General features: G+C 36.9%; 1 protein-coding gene across 4 annotated transcripts in view; it reads left to right on the forward strand.

Moving 5' to 3' along the window:
- The window catches only part of Sulf1 (Extracellular sulfatase Sulf1), a 70,921-nt gene that overhangs the window by 38,579 nt on the left and 11,126 nt on the right, over positions 1-21,216 (forward strand). For all 4 annotated transcript variants that reach the window (XM_077423465.1, XM_077423467.1, XM_077423466.1 and 1 more), the window contains 2 exons: positions 238-477; positions 13,863-14,184. In XM_077423465.1, coding sequence (XP_077279591.1) covers positions 238-477; positions 13,863-14,184 — 562 coding nt within the window. The remainder of the gene's footprint in view (positions 1-237; positions 478-13,862; positions 14,185-21,216) is intronic.

The raw sequence follows: 21,216 nt of genomic DNA on the forward strand, positions 1-21,216 counted from the left end.
TAATAATTGATATTTTATTATGGAAAGTTCACGAGTCCAAATATGCATTTTATATGGTTCATAGGTAAAGACCGTATAGCCTGTGCAATGAGCATAGTTCGCATTCAGCATAACAAACAGAGCATATTGCACCAAGCCGGCAAGCGATTAAGCGATTGCGGAACAATGGACGTGTCTATAGATTAACCGAGTACATGTTTGACCTTATCCAAAATGGTCGTTTCGTGTCCATCGCAGGTTCGCTGAACTTCATGCCACGGACTCTGAAGCGAATAAGGAACGAGGGCGCCGAGCTGAGACACGCGTACGTGACCACTCCCATGTGCTGTCCGAGCAGGAGCTCTTTGCTCACCGGTCGTTACGTTCACAATCACGAGGTCTTCACGAACAACGACAACTGCAGCAGTCCCCAGTGGCAACGAGATCACGAACCGCACTCCTTCGCCGCTTATTTGAGCAACGCGGGATATCGGACAGGTAAGAGAGTGGCTCATCGTTCATCCTGTAAACCCTGGTGGATGATTACAGAGATCTCGCACTTCGCGAAGAATCGCACGCACGCAAAGCATTTAATGATATTATTGCAGTGTTAAAAACGAGATATTTTAATCCCATATCTGCACGTGAAACTTTTTTCCGACACGTTTCGGGTTGAAAATCGAACTTTTTCCATCTTCAACGTTAAATGTTTTTTCCGATAATTAAATTTCCGTTTAATTCGAAACTACTCTAATGCTATAAAACGAAAGCGGAATGACATTAAATGTTAATAAAGCTCTCGGTCGTCAAATTATAATTATTCGAAAATTCTGCAAGAGAGAGAAAATTAAAAACTAGCTTCTGATATAGAGCTATTTATTCAATGCTTCTACATTTATTACTGGCGCGATATGAAGAGAATAGACGCGTTATTATCCATTGCATTGTAACGCACATAACTCGACCTTTGGTCGTACAAACGCAATTGAGAAGTGAGATTTCTATTTACCTCCCTATGCCAGCACAATGCGTATTATGCGTAACTGGAGTCAACGATTAGCGATAAATTCTCGTTACATAGGTCGACTCGAGCCACTTAGGCCGGGATTTTCAATCAGAATAGGTCGAAACCTTGCTTTACTTTTTTCCTTTTTTCCCCCCGCCAACTACCCTCACGTCGCGCACATGAATCAACGTCATCGTAGCAACATCTTCCACGATCCTTATTCGTGCGTCGTTTTAAGCGAAGAGGCATGCAAGTCGACGTCTCCTGTATTTACATACGGATGCTGCACCCCGCGGGCGGCGTATTCCCGCAATTAAAATCTCGATTAATCCGCTCCCTCTCCCTCTGTTCTGCTCCCGACGTTTTCGTGCACGACATACCGGCGTCCCGTAATTTTCATTCCGTGCAATTGGTCGCGCCGAACACGGCAATGCATTCCCGCGAAATTCCCGAGGCTTAATTCCACCAAACCGGGTTTCGTCCCGCGCGATTGTTCGGCGAGTGTTGCAGGCTCCCTCTCTCCCGCAGCCTCCCATCCCGTCGGCGGCGAATCTTGCCGTGATTTCTCTCCGGAGGGCCAAAAACGGTTGTAACATCGCACCTGTGCCGCGACGCGATCGATCATCGATCGGCAACTCAAAATCCAATTGTTCGATCGCGTCGATTGGGACTCGGACTTCTCGCATTAATCACCCGCGATTCCGCGGATATTCATTCAGCGTGGCTCGAGTCACATCCGCAAATTCGCGACTGCGTTTCGATATGAGATCCGATCTAAATATCGACTACATGGGTAATTGTTTGTTCTTTTCGAGTGACGTTTCGGTATACATATGCTACACGCATATTGCATTGGTAATTTATGTCATTTGTTACTTGATGGTTTAGATCTCGCTGAATGTTAACTAGGGGCAGAATCTTAATCCTTTGCTTACGAACTTAACCAATTTATTTCAGATCATGACCCGTGATAAGACATTGCTTGTGCTAGATTATACCCGCGGCAGCATACGGACTGCAAGCAAAATTCGCCGTGTTCGTCGACTTAGCGCAAAGTCTCGAGACACGATACCCGATGATATTAAATGTGCTCTAATATAACGGATAGATGCATCAGTTGCGATGCTGCATCGCAACTGATCGAGAGGCACGTACGAACGTAATAGAATCTGTTCTTCACGGTGGATATCGCGGGTTGTACCACGTTATATTGCACTGCCATCGACGATTTCTCTTATCGCTAAAAGACGTCATAAAACGCGTTAGCGATGTAAAGAATTCTTGATGGATCGTAAAACGTTGCAGCCACCTGTCGTGAGCTTGTATGGAATAAATACCGCATTTCTTTTTCGGCGAGAAACCTGAATACATCAGAATTCCATTGCGTTTATGTATGTGTCAACGATTTGTACCTCCAGAAATCCGATACTTATTTCTAAAATCCTATTTCAAAAAAGATTGATTCATTTCAATTGCGATTTAACTGATTCTCAATCCATTTCTAGATTCTGTCTAGAAAGGGGGTCAGAGAATCAGTTAAATTCCAGTTAATTGATGTTGCTGAGCCGGATGGGGAGAATGCAACGCGACGGTATACATATATTCTGGGGCTCAAAGGTAGGTAAAAATCTTCCGATCGCTGAGGCCGATCGGTGCGCTCGCTCGCCGATGTCGGACCTTGCACAGACGTTCGGGCAAGAGAACGGAATTTCTTCTGCTTCTTCTTGTTCGTCGGCATCTTCCTTTCCATTCGCGACCATATTCGCGTAGACAGGACGTTGCTCCCTGAAAGTGCAGCCAGCCAGTCAGCCAGACTCCTGTTTCGTCGATCGAACCATTCGCCTACATCCGGCACGATTGCTACGATTGGCGATCTTCCAAAATTCGCGTATTCCTCTACTTCCGGCGCAATGTCTGCATCGTCGAGATAAGGCTTCTTCAGGATAAGAATCGCCTGGATCGCGGCCGGAGGTGAAAGCGCGGCTAATTGCCGCGATAAGCCGCCCTGTTTTATGCTTCTCTCGAGAATGATCGCTTATGACATAACATTTCTCGCTTGACGAGCTCGTACCTTGCCCCTAGCATACGTTTCAGTCCGATGGCCCGTGAAACTCGTCCCGATACGACAAATCTTGCATGACCTGATTGAATCGGACCTTTTTTAGTTCAATCTCGCGCTTTTGCTAGATACTTGCGTAATATTATGCAGGACGTGAAATGTTGTTAATTTTATCAAACGCATGTTAATATGCAAGAATTAAAAAAGTATAAATATATAACGTATTTAAACCAGACTCAATCCAGGTATTAGGTATAGAAGGTAGCAAATTTTTATGTCATATAGACAGAAAGTTGAATTAGGAGAAATAATTTCATAGCAACATATTATACGTGTACTTAACTAACTTTATTTAATTACCTTTTTAAACAACAATACAAAAGTATTTAGTCTAGAATCATACCACGATCGTAAAGGGAAAATTAGAAGTAACAAAAGGTACTCGTTTAATTCGTTCGGAACCTTAGAATTTTATTTTATAATATGTGACATTTAAAGAATGTTCAACTTACCGACAGTCGGAATGATCAGGGGCATGATCATCCCGAACTCGCAACGGAACGTGTTTCGCAAAGTACTGATCGATGATCGTTCTTTAGGGAAAGGAAAGAACTTGTTTTGTTATCGCTGCCTGTGTTATGCAGGGTGTCCCTGACCAGAATACCGGGACTGGTTGGCCAGGCGACAAATTTTCTTTGTTATCTTTGCGAGAGAATCTTGTCGCGAGCGAATACGTTATTCGACATCATGCACCATTGAGGTGCGTTCGTGACTTTGGAATTTGACGAGTAAAGATGTATCCTCGTTAAATTATTCTAAAAATGTAAAATACAAAAAAAACACAAGAATTAATTCGTAATTGAATGAGCAAACGATATTTTCTAAAGTTTATATTTCTATTTATATATATTTGTATTTATTCAACATTTGTATTTTCCCGGTTATATCAACTTTCACACTCTAGACGGAGGCAGACATAAATAATTTTTCATACACAAAAGAAATACAAACAGTACTTATTTAACATTATTATCTTAAGTGTATACTTATTTAACAAGGATTATTTTTTGTTTCTGGACTTTCTATCTTTTTTACCGAATACAACTTAATTTTTAGAAGGTAGGGCTTGCACAGCTTGCCTCAATAAATTGAAATTAACATAAACGAAAAAATAAATTATTCCGGGAAAAATAGATCCGAGTTTACCACTCCATCCGTTTTTGCAAGATAATGATTTATGTTTGTTTTATTTATTGGTGGGGCAAACATGCCCCACACTTCCAAAAAATATTATGCTCTGGTTATTGGTATGTCAAAATATATACAATTCATTTATCTTCTATCTATTATAACCAATCGTGTGTATTTTTGTATACGAGAAATTATTTATGTCTAACTCCATCCAGAGTGTAAAAATCGATGTAATTAAGGAAAATATACTGGAAATAAACTGAAATAAACATATACATATAAATAATTTTACATTTATACCGAATATCCAAAGTTTACTTTTCTTTCGTCGATGAATTTTCTAACTAACAATATATTGAAATCCTTTCTATTAAAAGGCTGATTTTTAAATCTGAACATCAATATTTTAATGCACAATAAATATCTCTCTTTTACAAGCAATTATATTTATAATTCTATTCATAAAATAAAGTAAAAATTTCTGTGTCAAAGTGGAATCTACCTGAACTCGCTGATAAGTTTTATCATATACTTTATATTATTTGTAGTAATCTATAAATATGCGATTGTTTATAATTCCAAAGGTCTTAAGGTGGCCTGAGAGATATTCCTAATATTTTTTAAACAGAGAATTAATTCCAAACTAAATAACATTATCTTAGCTAATGTTCTAGTTAGCATAATTAGCTAGATGTATTTTGTTATTTATTAATACTTATTACAATAATATAAAAAAATTGATATAAAAATTTGATACAAAAATGTATTTCAGTGCTTCAATGCATAATTTTACGCTCTTGCAAACTACAAAGCTTGACACATGTCTCGTTACAATTGTCCAAAAATGACTTGATAAATGTTTCGTATTTTATATATTATGAGATATGGCGAATGGAATTCAATACGATAGATCGATAAAGCAAAACACGGCGCAACCATATACATATACATTTCGTATCTGAGAGTCGCTTCATGTTATGTTATGTACTGTTATACTGCGCAAAACGTTAACGAGACAAGCCTTTATTTTATGAGACGCGCAGCGTAGCAAAGCATTTTACTTAACATACTCTTAATTATTCCTTTGCGAATAATTTCCTGGTGAGATTTCTGCAGTGGGTTCTCGACCGCATGTTTAAATGTAATTTTTCCTGTCTATGGCTCTTTTTGCATTGCACCAGACTTTAGAGCCTACAGTTTAATGATAAGACCACGCGTATGTTAAAAGCTGCAACAGACTCCAACATAGATATTCTGCCAGGATAATTATAGATGATTCAACATCATTAATACTATATTAAATTCAACGTATTAAAAGGCCCCCCCAAAAAAATGACGAACGGAAATGCCTCACATCCATATCGATATCAATTGGCTATATCTTTTTACACTACTTTTTTTCAATATAGAAATAGATAGAAATAAGAGTAAAGCTGGACTACATTCTCTTTAAGTCTTAGACATCACCTGGGAAAACATTTTTCGTGATTTGTGCTATTACTAGTTTTGTTTTAATAAAATTGTTGAAGAATGTTAATAATAAAGGATAGAAATGGATTTATGACACAATTAAATACTACAACGCGTATAATTTATTGATGTACCATAAGCTTAAATTGTTTGATAATAAGATAATAATATTGCGTCAGATGGTATTTTTGATCACTTTTTAAAATATAATTGCTGAAGAATTTCATATGTAAATCGAAGGTAACGTGAATGCGCGTATTATATGCAAGTCTTTCAGAAGTCAAGTTATATAATGAAACATTTTTTGCAATGATTTTAATTACCAAACATTTAATTAGTTTATGTAACTTTATCAGTTTTCTCTACATATTGTTTTTCATGGAGTTGATTATTTTGGGAGAGACTGAGATAAGATTTTCATTTTTGCCTAAGAATTTTTTGACGAGTTAGACATATTTAATCCTACCAAAAAATGACCTGTGTCTCATTACAATTAGTCAGTTATACAATTGCGAGCATTTCAATGTGAGATATCGATTGAAAGCAGAGGCAGGATAAAGGAAAAAGTCTTTATGATGCAAGCGGGGTTTGCATGAATAATGAGGCAAATTAGGATCCATTATCTGACCTATCGTAATAAATGCGTAATGACAGCGGCGGAGATGACGCCGATGGCGACGTACGACGATCGTAAGGAGAACGTTTCTGTATCCGTTTTAGCGCTGAAGAAAGCCCCGCCGACACGTGACGCGGTATTGTTTCAAGTGGCTGTAGGAAGTCTGATTACCATAATACGTACTTGTACTTGTCAGTACACGCGGCAAATATCTCGGCTATTTCGCAACTGATAGATGAACGTGATTTCCGGTGTGTGTTCTTGCATCTCAAATAGAAACTCACGTAATGATAATAACACGAAACAATCTCGACGAATGAGAAAAAAGTGCTTTAAAAGGAATTGTGACAGCGATTCACCATTCGGTGTGAAAGCCGGAGAGCTTTCCATAATTCGTTATATTTTTTAATAATATATATATGCTAAATTTTTTCTTTAGCATTAAGACAGTTTTTTGTCGAGTTTTACCTATTTCGGTAATTTATAAGTTGTAGGTAACTTTAAGTGCACACGCACAATCGTTGATTTTATTCTTATTTAATAACGCACAATTTATAAAAAAATATATATCAAACGCCTATTAGTGTACATACATTAGAGTTCAAATTTTTCATTTAGACACTCAATACTCGAAGCGAACGCGCTTGTTTTTTTCCTGCAGGGGTGACTGATCCGCAGTCATTTGGGCTTAGCAAACTCACGGACCCGAGCTCAACACACACTGCGATGCTCGCATACATTTACATATACAATGTACACTCATATTCACACCTTTTCGTTGTGTACGTGACACTGCAATAAACGCTTTAGAAAAAATGAAAACAAAGTACAACTTGATTTAAGAATAATGAGAGAAATGAAAACTATATTTACACATAGGTTTTGGATATAGAAGAAGCAGAATGGTAAAAACTAAAATTCATTTTTTTATTTATATTGCTCAATTAGAAAAGTTTATCGATGAATTTCGACGCTAATGGGAATTATCTTTTATGTCGATCACTAATAAAAACTGATATGTATGTATCAAATAGGACTAATAAGCCTCATATAACACACCTTTTAATGAAAGAACAAATTAGAGGATATTAACATATCCTCTCGACTCTTCGGAGATGTTAAAATTTCAATGCTTATAAGGCATAGGACATTTGAAGTAATTCTAAAGCTTATATTACTTTGTGATTTAAACTTTACGTGAATTTTATCAAGTGTTCTTAAAATTCTCAATTCGCTCGCCCTCTTCCTTCGTCATCGATATACTTTTTCTAACTTTTATTCCATGTTATGGGTTTACGATGTCTTAAATGTATACACATAGCCCACTGTGTGTGAATTTCGATCCGCGCGATTCGCGCACGACGTGAAATCCCGATTTATCATGCGAGTCTTTTTGCGGAAGTAGCGTTGTTCGTTGAACAGCTCGTTAGGCCGCGGCGGCGGTGGTGCAGAAGCATGCGATGTACCCTTAAATCTCGGCACGGGAACGTTTCAGCGCTCGGTCGTGAACGAACGGGGTCGACATGCGAACGAATAAACGATCACGTCGAGCCGAAGCGCGCCGCGCGTGTTTCGATAGAACACCGAAAAGCGGGTTAATGCTCCCGCGGCACGAAACAACTTCCTAAAATAATCGCGAACTTCCTCCGTACCGCCGATATTCCGGCGCATCGCATAATATTCTAAGTTCATTCGTGCCGTTTAACTCCGATGATCTTGAACGGTACGCGCCGTTCATCCGTTCTGAACGAGGGTGTAACTTCGCTCTCTAATGCCGATTCTACCATCAAAACGAATAATAAAAAAATTTTTCTGCAATTGACGTTTGTTATTCTTGACGATGACGTTATCTAAAAATTATTTAATAAACATTTTTTTATACCAGAGCGATTTTAAGTATAGATTTATTAATAGCTAAAGAGACCAGAGAAATCTTAATATAATGTTAATAAGTTTTAAAGGTTTCATTTATCAATATGTGCTTAATTATATTAGTACGGAAATATTAAGATATCTTACATACAAAGGATATTTCGAAATTCTGTTACATTAGGATTATAGTGCCAAAGATTTGTCATTCTTCCATCTTGCCTTGTATTAAATTAAACAGAAATTTTTAAAAAAAGATTGAAAAATTTCTCTGGAAAAAAGGATATAGGAAGATCCATGACGGCGATTTGGCTTTCAGTTTTCTGAAATTTTATTTTTAACGTTATGTGATAAATATGATAAAGCTTTTGCATCAATCTAACACTTCATACCTATTTTTTTTCTTCTATTTTTCTTTAATATTGTATTTTGTATATTATTATCATACAGAATATGATTCTTTAAACACACACACATAGTTAAATTTATGTTTATACTCAGTATTATGAAAGCGTAACCTATAATGTGCAATAATCTCAAGTATAATAATATATCTTAATAATATTGTTTTTGATCTTATGTTTTCTCTATTGACGAAAATTTAACAAGAAACTCACTTATTTTTTATTTTTTTTTAATTTTTCAACATTAATATAATAGGTATCTCTATATCTAAATCTTAAAATTAAATTCCATTAAAATTTCTTTCGATCTCTTATACATTCTTTAAGTCGATTTTTGGCATTTGTCCATCCTCATTTTTACGACGAGTACCGCACGGTGTCTCTCGAGGTTGTCGATATTCAGCTATGAACAGTTTAAAGACATATTTATTTGTTGGCTGATTTATAAAAGATTTATAAAGGAAGAGAATATTTTTTTGCTACATCGAATGTTTTTATCGTTTTATTTTATTTTGTTTTGTTTTGTCCTAACTAAAATTTAATCCGCGACTGGCGCCAGAATACTACTGGCGCTTCTATGTCGCTTCTGTCCTCTTCTTTATCATCCACTTAGCTAATAGAGAGTACATTTTTTTACAATCAAACGTCTCCGAGATGTATTGCCGTTTCTGAATTTTAATTTGCCCTTTAAGTCGCGATTTTTTTTTATTGTGCAGCTATCTCACGTTGCGCTTCTATCTTCTTCGAAGCAATAGGTGCGATGCGTAGTCACAATTCTGATATTATAATCACCCTATATTTCAGGTACATAACTTCTTTTATAAAATTGTTTTTAAATTTTTATATCGATAACATCATGATAAATAACAATAACACAAACTTGATCATGCTATGTGAAATTCATGAACATGCAGAGTAATAATAAATTATCTAAAATTAAATTCTATAGGACAAATCAAAATATAATAAGAAAGTGCATGACAAGATGTTTTTAATTTTATAAAAAGTATACTCAAATCATAGTTCAGAAATGAATATTATTTGATCAAACTGTAAACGCATAGGTATAGATGAGCAAAAAAATATAGATCCCATATATTTGGCAATAAGTAAAAATTTGAAAAATGGAAAACCCGAATTCTATTATTTATCATTATCAATCTGGTTGCTTCTGTTTGATGTTAACAGTTATTGCAATTTATATTTATTCCAGTTTATTTGTGGGAAAGAGGGCTGCAAAGCCTCACATTTTTATTTCTTTCCATTATAACTAATATTTGTATAAGTAAAATTATTTATGCCTAATTACATTTAATTTAGACAATTAATATAATTAAGCAACTGTTGAATGCGATAAATATGCGTTGTCTGGCTGAAAAAACTAGTATGCAAGCCGAACAAAGCGTCCATTCATATAGGCATCATAAAACTGCGTGAATTGCACGATTAAAGAGAAAAACTTGAAAAACGGGGAATTCGAGTTTACCACCCCAATCACTTTTACCTGATGATAATTTATGTTTGTTTCAATTTGTCGGTGGGGCGAGTAAAAACAAAGCTTGCAAAACCTCACCTTCCAAAAAATAATTTGCTGAGAAGATTAATATGGTAGATGTATAATATATATATATATATATATATATATATATATATATCACATCATTAAATTCTCGTATTTTTTTCTGCGTTATACTGTTTTATAGTAAAATAAAAAACCCAAGTGTTCACTAGCTTAGTCACGTTCTTTACCTGCACGGGGATTCTCTAACTTCTGAACGACAGTTTCGGTATCGTTGCGCAGCTCTTTTACCATATATGTATAATACCTGCAATGCGTAACGATACCGAAACTGTCGTTAAGAAGTTAGAAAATCCTCGTGCTGATGACAATTTATGTTTGTTTCAATTTATTGGTGGGGTAAAAACAAAACTTGTAAAGCCCCACCTTCCAAAAAATAATCCCTTGGTATATATATATACATTTCATATATCTTCTGTCTGTTATAACCAATTGTGTGTACTTTTGTATACGAGAAATTATTTATGTCTAACTCCATCTGGAGTGTGAAAGTAACACAATCACACGTACACAGGAAAACACGATTATTGAATACAACGAATGTGTTGTCTGGCTGACAGAACTAGCATGTAAATACAGCCAAATGAAGTGTCTGTCCATAGATGCCACGAATCTTCCTGGTCAAGAAAGAGACTTAAAAAAATGAGAATCCAAATTTACCTGATGACAATTTATGTTTGTTTAAATTTATTGGTGGGGTAAAAGCAAAGCTTGTAAAGCCCCACACTTCCAAAAAAATAGTCCCTTGTTTATATATACATTTCATATATCTTCTGTCTATTATAACCAATTGTGTGTACTTTTGTATACGAGAAATTATTTATGTCTACGACTACAAATGTTGACGATTACAAATATTGAGAAGTAAAAAAGATTATCCAACGTTATTTACTCCATATAGTATATATTACGTGTAGAATGCTGAAAAGATCATCTCCCATGCAACTTTTAATATATTCAATTAAAATCGCGAATTGATGATGTTCAATCATTGGTTATAAATTATCGTGCAAGAAAGACGAATTGATGATTTATGTCAAGTGATTATTTGCAGCCATGATCTATTCCACAGATTTATCGATCGTTACGCTTATTGTCTAGCGAATAGGAATGACGCTCGCAATTTTTATTGAGATGTCACCGATTAGTGCTAAACGAAAGTAAACGTGATTGATCGCGCATGATGGTCTCATCCTAGCAAAAAATCATCTTGCGCGCGCGCGCGTCTGATTTCGCCATCATATAACTGATATAAATAAGCATCGATATATACGTACCGTGTATACGATGGTGCACAAGGATAGAAGGAGGATACGCGAAAGTGGAAGTAAAGAGAGAAACCGAAAAGAACGACTTCACCGTGGTGCCTTTGAATTAATTATTTGATGCCGCTCCGTATGAATAATTCAGGCTTCGGCAGACGGGATGAGTCTTGACGGGAGGTACCTTTACGAGAAGTAGAAACCAGAAAATGGAATTGCCTTTTGATTTATCACCCAGTATAGCCGGGAGAAATGTATACTTTTTCAATTTTTCTGCAAGAAATTTATACAGTCTCGGATTCTCTGATATTTTTTTTTCTCGTATTTTCCACATAATTTTTTTCAATAAAAAATAATTTTTTACATGTAAAAAAAAGTACTGAGATTAACTTACCAAAAATAAAATATTTTAAGTTATTTTCTTCTTACATATTATGGTATAAGATATATCTCATATTTCGCAAAGTTTATATATTCATGACGCACGTATTCAACAGTCGTGTTTCTCTAATTTTATTAACTTGTGTACTCTGAAATTAGACAAATAGTTTCTCGTATTTAAAAACAAGAACAATTACTTATATAATTGAAACAGAAATAGAAAACAGGAATGGAAACATAAATATATTTATATATGTGTAAAAAAAAAACAAATTTTTAAAAGTAGGGCGAAATTAGGATAAACTTCCGAAAACGGCCCCCCTCCGATTTCGATGAAACTTTGTGAAAAGCTTCGTTTTGGGTCAAAATGAAAGCCCTTAAAAGGAATTTTGGCGACTTCTATGATAAAGCCATTTTTTTAGATAAAATGATAAAAAATATAGGAAAATCTTTGTAATTCTACAGGATGTTATTGTAAATAATCAAGGTCAGAAGCTAGTATGTATGTATATATATAAACAAGCTTGTAAAGCACGCCACGAACCCATGTGACATCTCGTTTCGCGTGAAAAGTGTATGCGTGGGGGCAGTAGGTTCCGCCCCCCTGCGGGGAGCTCCACATCTTTTAAACTAGACACATAGTGTGTCTTACAAAGTACATGCGTGAACTATTTCGGGACTACCGCACCTCCCCCGAAAGCACGGGGGGGGGTGTGCGTGAACCTCGGTTCGCGTGGAAAGTGTATGCGTGAACTATTTCGGGACTATCGCACCTCCCCCGAAAGCACGGGGGGGTGTGCGTGAACCTCGGTTCGCGTGGAAAGTGTAATATATTACAAAGCATATTATTTATGTATTCTGCTGTAAGTATATAATAAAAACATTAAATCATTAAATACAAACAGTATATATTCAATTTATAACATCCTGTAGAATTACGAAGATTTTCCTATATTTTTCATCATTTTATCTAAAAAAATGGCTTTATCATAGGAGTCGCCAAAATTCCTTTTAAGGGCTTTCATTTTAACCCAAAGCTTTTCACAAAGTTTCATCGAAATCGGAGGGGGGCCGTTTTCGGAAGTCTACCCGCGAAACACGTATGGCATTAATTCTTATTGTCATAGCTTAGAACGCAGATATAATGTGTTTGCTTTCTTTATTAATCTAGTATTTATCGAATGTGTCGTGCTTCGTATTGAATTCTGATGTTTTATGCGTTAAATTACAAATCATGGAATGATCGGAGAAAATATCCATATGTATCACTTTTTCCTGTATTCTCTGGCCATTAAGGCTCCTGGTCCCTGAGCCGAGAACTCTGCGTTGACGGTGGCGACGCCACTCTCTCCTCTCACTCTCTCCAATGGAGAATTCTGTCTTGTGACATGTTGACAACCTATTTTGTTGTGCGTGCTATTTCTTTATTATTTGCTCTGTGCTTGTGCTCTAACGTTTAACGTATTCGTGAAACTCGTAAAATTGGCCGAAAAGTAAGATTTGCATGCGGAAGAAACGTTTTCACCTTCTTTCGATAGTCGTTAAACGGCTGTTTTTCCCGTATATTTAGGCTTCGTTTTATGGCTGTTTGTTTATTGTCGAGGGAAAAGGGTAGTTTTCGGCCAATTTTGGAAGTGTTCTAAAACGATCTATAATGATGTTTTATTGAAATGTCTTTTTATTTGAAAATGGCATGCACAACAAAATTGGGTGTTTTCCTCGCCTCGATAGTAAGTATCCAATATGGCCGTAGTGACTACCCAGGAGCCTTAAAAAAGTTTACCATGCAGCAATTTAACTTGACAGATGAGGGACAGTAATTTACACATTGCATTTCAATTATGAATTACAAGTGTGCGGAACATAATGAACGGCAAATAATATTTTGCAAGCGCGTGCATCGATAATACAAATTGTAAATTGCATAATTAAAAAAACATATGCTATATTATATCTAAAATTACTTTGCCAAGAAAGTTACGAGAAATTAAAGATTTAATCCACCAAAGCTGCAACTTAATTTCCGCGATTTTGTCTTTGTTTCAGGATACTTCGGCAAGTATTTGAACAAATACAACGGCTCGTACATACCGCCGGGATGGCGGGAATGGGGCGGCCTTATAATGAACTCCCGCTACTACAACTACAGCGTCAACATGAACGGCAAGAAGATAAAGCACGGTTTTGACTACAACCGGGACTATTATCCGGATCTGATAGCCAACGACAGCGTGGCTTTCCTCAGGCAGAGCAAACACAATTTCGCCCGGAAGCCGGTAATGTTAGTCGCGAGCTTCCCGGCGCCGCACGGCCCGGAGGACTCGGCGCCGCAGTTCTCGCATCTCTTCTTCAACGTCACCACTCATCAGTGAGTACAACGGACTTTCTGACTGTCTATTCCGATTTTTTTTGCGAGCGCGACGTTATCTCAGGCCAGCGGAGCGCACACGGTCCGATTCGTACCCGGGACTTATTTTGCAAACCGGTTCCCCGTTTCTTGATGCCGTTTGCTCGCTGATCAGCGATAAATTCGCAGGGACGGCACATGTGTACACATGTCCGTGAACGGAATGTCGTTTTCCGATCGAGAGAATTGTAAATAAGTGAATTACACGTCGTGGCATCTGCTTCACGAAAGTAATAAACGTACTTATTTTATTCGGTTTCGTTATCCTATTGCCTCCCGTTTGATATATGAAGTTCAATTGGAGCGAAGTTTCGCCATTTGATTGGGTTCGATAATATTTGCAATTTACACGTATAAATATACTGTAGAAATAAAATACATCGTTTTACATTATTGCGTAAAATAAAAATTAATAAAACGTTTCGTAAAACATTAATTAGTTTCTTGATTTCTAATCTTGAATGTTCGTTTGCGTGATCGATCCAATCTCAGAAAAAAAGTAAATGAAAAACACATTTATTTTAAAAGTGCAAGTTGTAATTTATGACACAATCCAGTTTGATATCAGAGCAAAATTTAAAAGATTAAGCTTTGGGAGTAAGAATAAGCTTTGCAAATCGTGCCACGCAATATTAATTATGTATTGTGTGCGTGTTCCGACCATTTTACATAATCTCTTCGCGAGAAATGCACTACGCGATCCCTTCTGCTTCGCTGTTTTGTCTATTATCCCGTTTGTGCGATCTCTTTCTCGTTGAGAACCGCCCATCCCAAGGAGGTTTACGTTTCTCTTTCTCCGATTACACTTCGCGATGACTTCATCGTCCCATCATTGAAATGGGATTCAACAACCAAACTACGACGGCGAAGTCAAGCATGTCTTTATGCTATATAGGCTATTTGTGCGACTGGATATGATCTTTGGGGACTCGGTGATCCTGGCAAAAAAAAACGCGAGTCAATTCGAGAACAAGTCAGAGGGCAGTTCTGTATGAGGTTTCTGTATTCTCGACGTTATTCCGGATCGCTCGTCGTCGATATCGCGAGTCTGGCTCACGTTCGAGCCGACGACGCTGTCATGACGACCGCAACTTTATTGAACCCAGTCGCGCGCGCCTATTATTTTTCTGTTGCAAACCGCTCTTCCGCTCGTCCGATAACGTACGACGGGGAACCGCGCGATCCAACAATAAGGATTGTCGCCGCGCGGGGGCGACCTCCCTCCCGGCTCGACATCGACGAGTCGGACCCCATCGCGCTTTTCACTTCTTCCGAACAATGCGGCGCGTGTTCCATCCGCGTCGGAGGCCGGTAAATTCGCGCGGTTTATCTCCGCCCGCGCGAAAATCCACGTCCGGGACACGAGAGCAGGGAACAGGGACGGAAGACGCGAGGCGATATCGAGCGTCAGCGCGCGTATACGCGGTCCTAGACGGGATAGACATCGCGTCGAATGATGGAGTACCCTATAGACCACCATGAGCGCGCTCTTACGAACCCGTCGCACGAGACAGGTATTAGGGCAGAGAAAAAAAGCGACACGCGGCGTGTCGCTCGGAACAGAAGTGGGACGATAGCGGACGCGCTATCCCTCGATGAAGCGCTTTATTTGTCGTCGTCTAGACGACGAAGCATTGATCACGCAATAAAAATAGATTAATGCATCGAAAAATGACACTTAAAAATAATTCAAATTCTAGCCGTGATTCTAAATAATTCGCAAAATGTTATAAGACGTTTAAAGCGGTATCTCTCGATTTTTTTTGGTAATCTGCATGGTTAGAATTAGCGTCCGAAAGAGAGGGAGAGAGAAACATGCGTTTGTGGCGAGCAATCTTGATTGATTAATTTATAAGCGTGTGTATAAACTGATTTTTATTGCAAGCTTTCGCGTGCCGCTGCTGTGCGCGAGTTTTCAGTACCGGGTTTCGCGTGGCACGGACGTCGAGATAATAGCGACGTTGCAAACGCGCGGGCGCGTTTGTCTTCTGCCAGGATGAGTAAAAGGAGCTCTTGGGCCGCGTGCACGTCTGGTGACGGCATGCGATTCATTACTGGATTTCCAAGACACGAGGACGGAAGAAAAACTCGTTGAAATTTCACCTTTTGCGATAAAAGGGACAAAGCTTCGCTTTAGTGATGATTTATGGTTTATCGCGCTTAGTGCTTTGTCGCTCGACATTGCGAAGACACGGAAAAGAACGCGAGAAGTTTGTTTAACAATTCGTTAATCTCTAGTTAATCTCTGGAACGTTAATTATTTCTGTAGAATATGAGCACAAGAGGCTTTTCAATCCAAAGATACCCGGAAAATTATTCATATTATTATTACAGCGAAAATTACGGTGTAAAAAGTTAAACTCCTGATTTGCGGACTCAATAATATAATATTCGAGAAAAGTTTAGAGTTTAGATCTTAAGATTCTTTTTGTCCCAGAACGTTACATTTCCGAGTTCGATATGTTTTCCTTTTGCAAGCCCACAACATGTGTCTGTATAACTTCATTGTCTGGCCCCGACTCTCAATTGTGAAGATTTCCGGCGGGATTGCGGGAGCGATTGTTCGACAAGTGCGTCATTCCGAAAATTCTATTTTTCGAAAGTGACTCGTAATACTGGAAACTACCGGTGGAAATTTAGGGTTTATTTGTCCGACAGAAAAATCGTCGTTCGAGACGTGAAGTCGTATTTGACATTATAAACACGCAGCATTGAATGCACGGTGAAAAATACCATCAACGAAAGAGTACTTGCGGGAACATCGTCGCACGTGCTTTCGCGAAATCGCTTAACGCACCTCGATATTGCATATTATATTTAATTACGGCGCGATATCACGGCCATTTACGGGGTGGTCGCAGAATGTCAACCGGCGTTTTAAATACCGAGGTTTTCATTCTGCGCGCTCGTACATCACGACGTTCCCGTGTCCTGCCACTCAAAAGCTAATCGACAGAAATTAATGTGTCGAGCAGCATGCACAGTAACGTGCTTTCAGGGTGCTTTTATCGGTGCGCCTTTAAGCAATCGCTAGCGCACACAGCCAGGCCCTAATCTAATTCCCCCTCGATCAAAAGGTGTTAAGTGCATCGCAAGATAATTAATATGAATTAATAATGGGTCTTAATGATAGTTTGGATAGCTTGGTGGCGTTACGTCTATGTTTATCTGATTGCAGTAGCTTCTTAACTCTTTTTAAGAGAAAAAGTCTAAAAGTCTGTGTGATCAAATTTAAATATTATTCAGTTTTCTAATTTCGGTCTCCAATTTTGTATGAGATCTTGCGCGAGATGTCGATAACTGAGTCAATCATAATTAATTGCAACTGCGAATAAAACGTGTTTATCCGTATGATAAAAATGTAAACTCATGGCTCGCAAGTTCTTTACGATCCCGTAAATAGGCAAACGTGTTAAAGTACACACGTTAATTTATAGCCGTGGAATTTAGTTTGATCCCTGCGCAACTTCTTGACCGTTAACTCGTTCGACGCGACGGATCTTCGAAGCGTCGAATAAAGCTAGTTTGATTATACTTATGCGTATGATTATTATGCATACGCGTGTGCGTAAATGCGCCGTGCGTAGGTTAATATCGTCGTTTTGTACATACGTCAACAAAGGAAACGATCTGCATGTTTCGCAACATCGCTCGTCTTTTTATGATTTTTTGAGGAAAACAGATTTTCTCATCATTTGTCATATAAAAATATTGAATTAAAGTCACTTAAAAGGCTTTTCTTTAAGTTTCATATATATTTTTTTCATATTTTATTTTAATATTACGATAAGATATATTACATATCCCGTAGGATGCGTTCGGGAAGACACTATTAGTTCTATTTGCTTATTTTATCCATGTTTTACATCTGATGAGCGATTAAGATAGAATGATGCAATAGCACTAATAGCGCGCTTCTCGAACGCAGCCGTAGTGTGTTTACGTGATGGCGTACATATTCAAAACAGTCGTATTTCTCTAATTACATCAACTTTTACACTCTAGATGGAGTTAGACATAAATAATTTCTCATATACAAAAATACACACAATTGGTTATAATAGATAGAAGATAAATGAAATGTACGTATATTTTTTGTTATATTTGTAATTGTCATCTATATTTTTTGAAAAGTGGGGTCCGTAAGTAGCCCCACTAATAAATTAAAACAAACATAAATTGTCATCAGGTAAAGAACGTGACTGAGCTAGTCAAAGAGATATAAGAATAGAGTGCGCAAGCGAGCTGAAAAAGCTATATAGGAATAGAAAGAGAAGGCTGTCTTTTCGCGATAGGAATAGAAAGAAAAAGCTGCAGTATGGGCCTCTTCTGTCTTTGTTTGAGAGAGAGACTGCAGCGTGCTTTTTCTATTCCTATATCGCAGCCTCTTACGTGCTAGCATATGACTCGCGCACTCTAGTCTTATATCTCTATGGAGCTAGCGGACTTGGGTTTTTCATTTTCCTATAAAACAGTAAGTATAACAAAGAAAAAAACATATGAGAATTTAATGATGTTTGATTTTTTATGATGTTACTTTTTCCGCGGATACGTTTGTAAAGTGCAATTATATTTACTTTTTTTAATTTTTAAACAGAACCGTATATGATTTTTTGACAAAAACAGATTTTTTTCATTATTTATCGTATAAAAATGTTGAATTAAAGTCACTTAAAAAGGTTTTATGTAAGTTTCATATTTTATTTTAATATTACGATAAGATATTACATATCTCATAAAATGTGTTTACGATGACGTACATATTTAACAGTCGTATTTCCCTAATTACACCGACTTTCACACTCTTAATGGAATCAGACATAAATAATTTCTCGTATACAAAAATACAGACATTGGTTATAATAGACAGAAAAATGTACATATATTTTGTAGCGATGCGCGATGTATACACACATGATATTTTTTGGAAGATGCGGGGTTTATATGTAGTCTTATCAATAAATTGAAACAAATATAAATTGTCATCAGATAAAGAACGTGACTGAGTGAGTTAGTGAACTTGATGGGTTCGTCATTTTTGTGCAACTTGCTTCGACACTTTTATAATCTATGAACGAAAGATTTAAATTAAATTTTGTGAATTTTAAAAAATGGTACAACCTTTATTAATGTAATTATACTGATTGAGATTGCCGAAAATTTGATTTTAATACAAAAATATTTCGCCCAACCCATTAAGTCCTAAGAGGCTTGAAGCAGCTCTTACGCACTTTTTTGTGTTAAATTCTTAGTAATCTTGTAACTCGGACTAAATTTTCGGAAAAAGCAACTCTTTTCACTTTATTTAAATACCAATTGTAGTTGAAAATTTTTTATTAGGAAAACTTATTGTAAATCCCGAGTTACAAGGATTTACAACAAAAAAGCTCCATAGGACTTTATGAGTTAATAAAATTATACTCACATATTTGTTATAGAGATTAATGATATCCAATTTTTACTAATTTTGAAACATCCAGTATAATATTTATTATCAATAAAAGAACATGATTGTTCTGGTGACGTCCTGTATTTATCTAAAAGCACCTCTTACTAAAAATGCACTCTCTTGTTAAACAAAAAAATATAATATGATAATTAAATACTATGTGCATCCAATCGATTTAATTGACCGTCGTTTTTTTTGCGGGATGTTTGCACTTTATCCATCCCCAATTTGTCCGCGTCATCAAATCATATACGCTTCTTCTTTACCAAAAGAAGGAAGTCGCGTGGAGACGAACGAGGATATAAGAGAGCAAGCGATGACACTCGTCTGGGTGTAAATATAATTTGCTGTGTCTCGCGGGCGAGTTAAGTGGTCATGGGGCGAGACGGCGAACGCAGCATAGGCCGCAATTAAGGAGTCGAGTCGAGACGAAATGAGTGACCCGTACGTGTTACACTGTGGAGACACGATGGTAGCATTCTCCATTCGGGATTGACGCGATCGTCTTCTTCTTGATTATGAATTTTTGATTCGCAGAAAAGTACTAACACAGTTTATCTATTAAGATCTCATAGATCCGACATCGATTATAATAGTTTATAATGACTTCAAAAAATGTTCACGCATTCCTCGGCGTCAGGTTTGATTAATGGATCTATATACGATCATTGACGCAATCATGTCACGCATTTTGTATTAAATCTACGTAGTAAAGTATAAAGAATTTACGGCGACAAACGGACGAGAGGATGCGAAAAGATCGAATAGATACGATAGAATTCATATAAATAGCAGAGTTTTAGTTTAAACTTGGCTTCTGTTCTTGCTTTTTTCAGAAAATATCTGCATTGTTTCTCTCTCATTCGTAATGCATTTAGTGCGTTATACCATGTATTTTTATTTTCTGATAAAAAATATTTACTATACATATAAAACCCGAGGCATAATAGATACGCCGGTTATAACTTGATGTGCGGTGTATGGTATAGACGAAAAAATGAATAATAGAGAAAAATCCGACAGTTCAATGATGCATGATTCTCTGGTGATGTTATTTTCTCCGCAGATACACTTGTAAAGAGCAATTATACTTCCTTTTTTTTTTAACAAAACCGTATATAATTTTTTGACGAAAACAGATTTTCTCGTCGCATTTATCGTGTAAAAATATTGAATTAAAATCACATTTAAAAGGATTTTATGTATAAGAGTCATATTTTATTTTAATATTATTACGATAATATACGATGAGATATATATTACATATCTCGCAAAGTGTGTTTACGTGATGACGTACATGTTGAGCAGTCGTTCCCTATATAATTACATCGACTTTCACACTCTAGATGGAGTCAGACATAAATAATTTCTCGTATACAAAAATACACACAATTGGTTATAATAGAAGATAAATGAAATGTATGTATATATTTTATGCTCGGTGCAATTTATTTTTTGGAAGTGTGGGGCTTTACAAGCTTTGCTTTTACCCCACCAATAAATTTAAACAAACATAAGTCATTATCTTACTACCGGTAAACTCG

The sequence above is a fragment of the Temnothorax americanus genome, unplaced genomic scaffold (assembly GCF_048541705.1).
Source record: "Temnothorax americanus isolate GAGA-0224 unplaced genomic scaffold, ASM4854170v1 Scaffold8, whole genome shotgun sequence".
Classification (NCBI taxonomy): domain Eukaryota; kingdom Metazoa; phylum Arthropoda; class Insecta; order Hymenoptera; family Formicidae; genus Temnothorax; species Temnothorax americanus.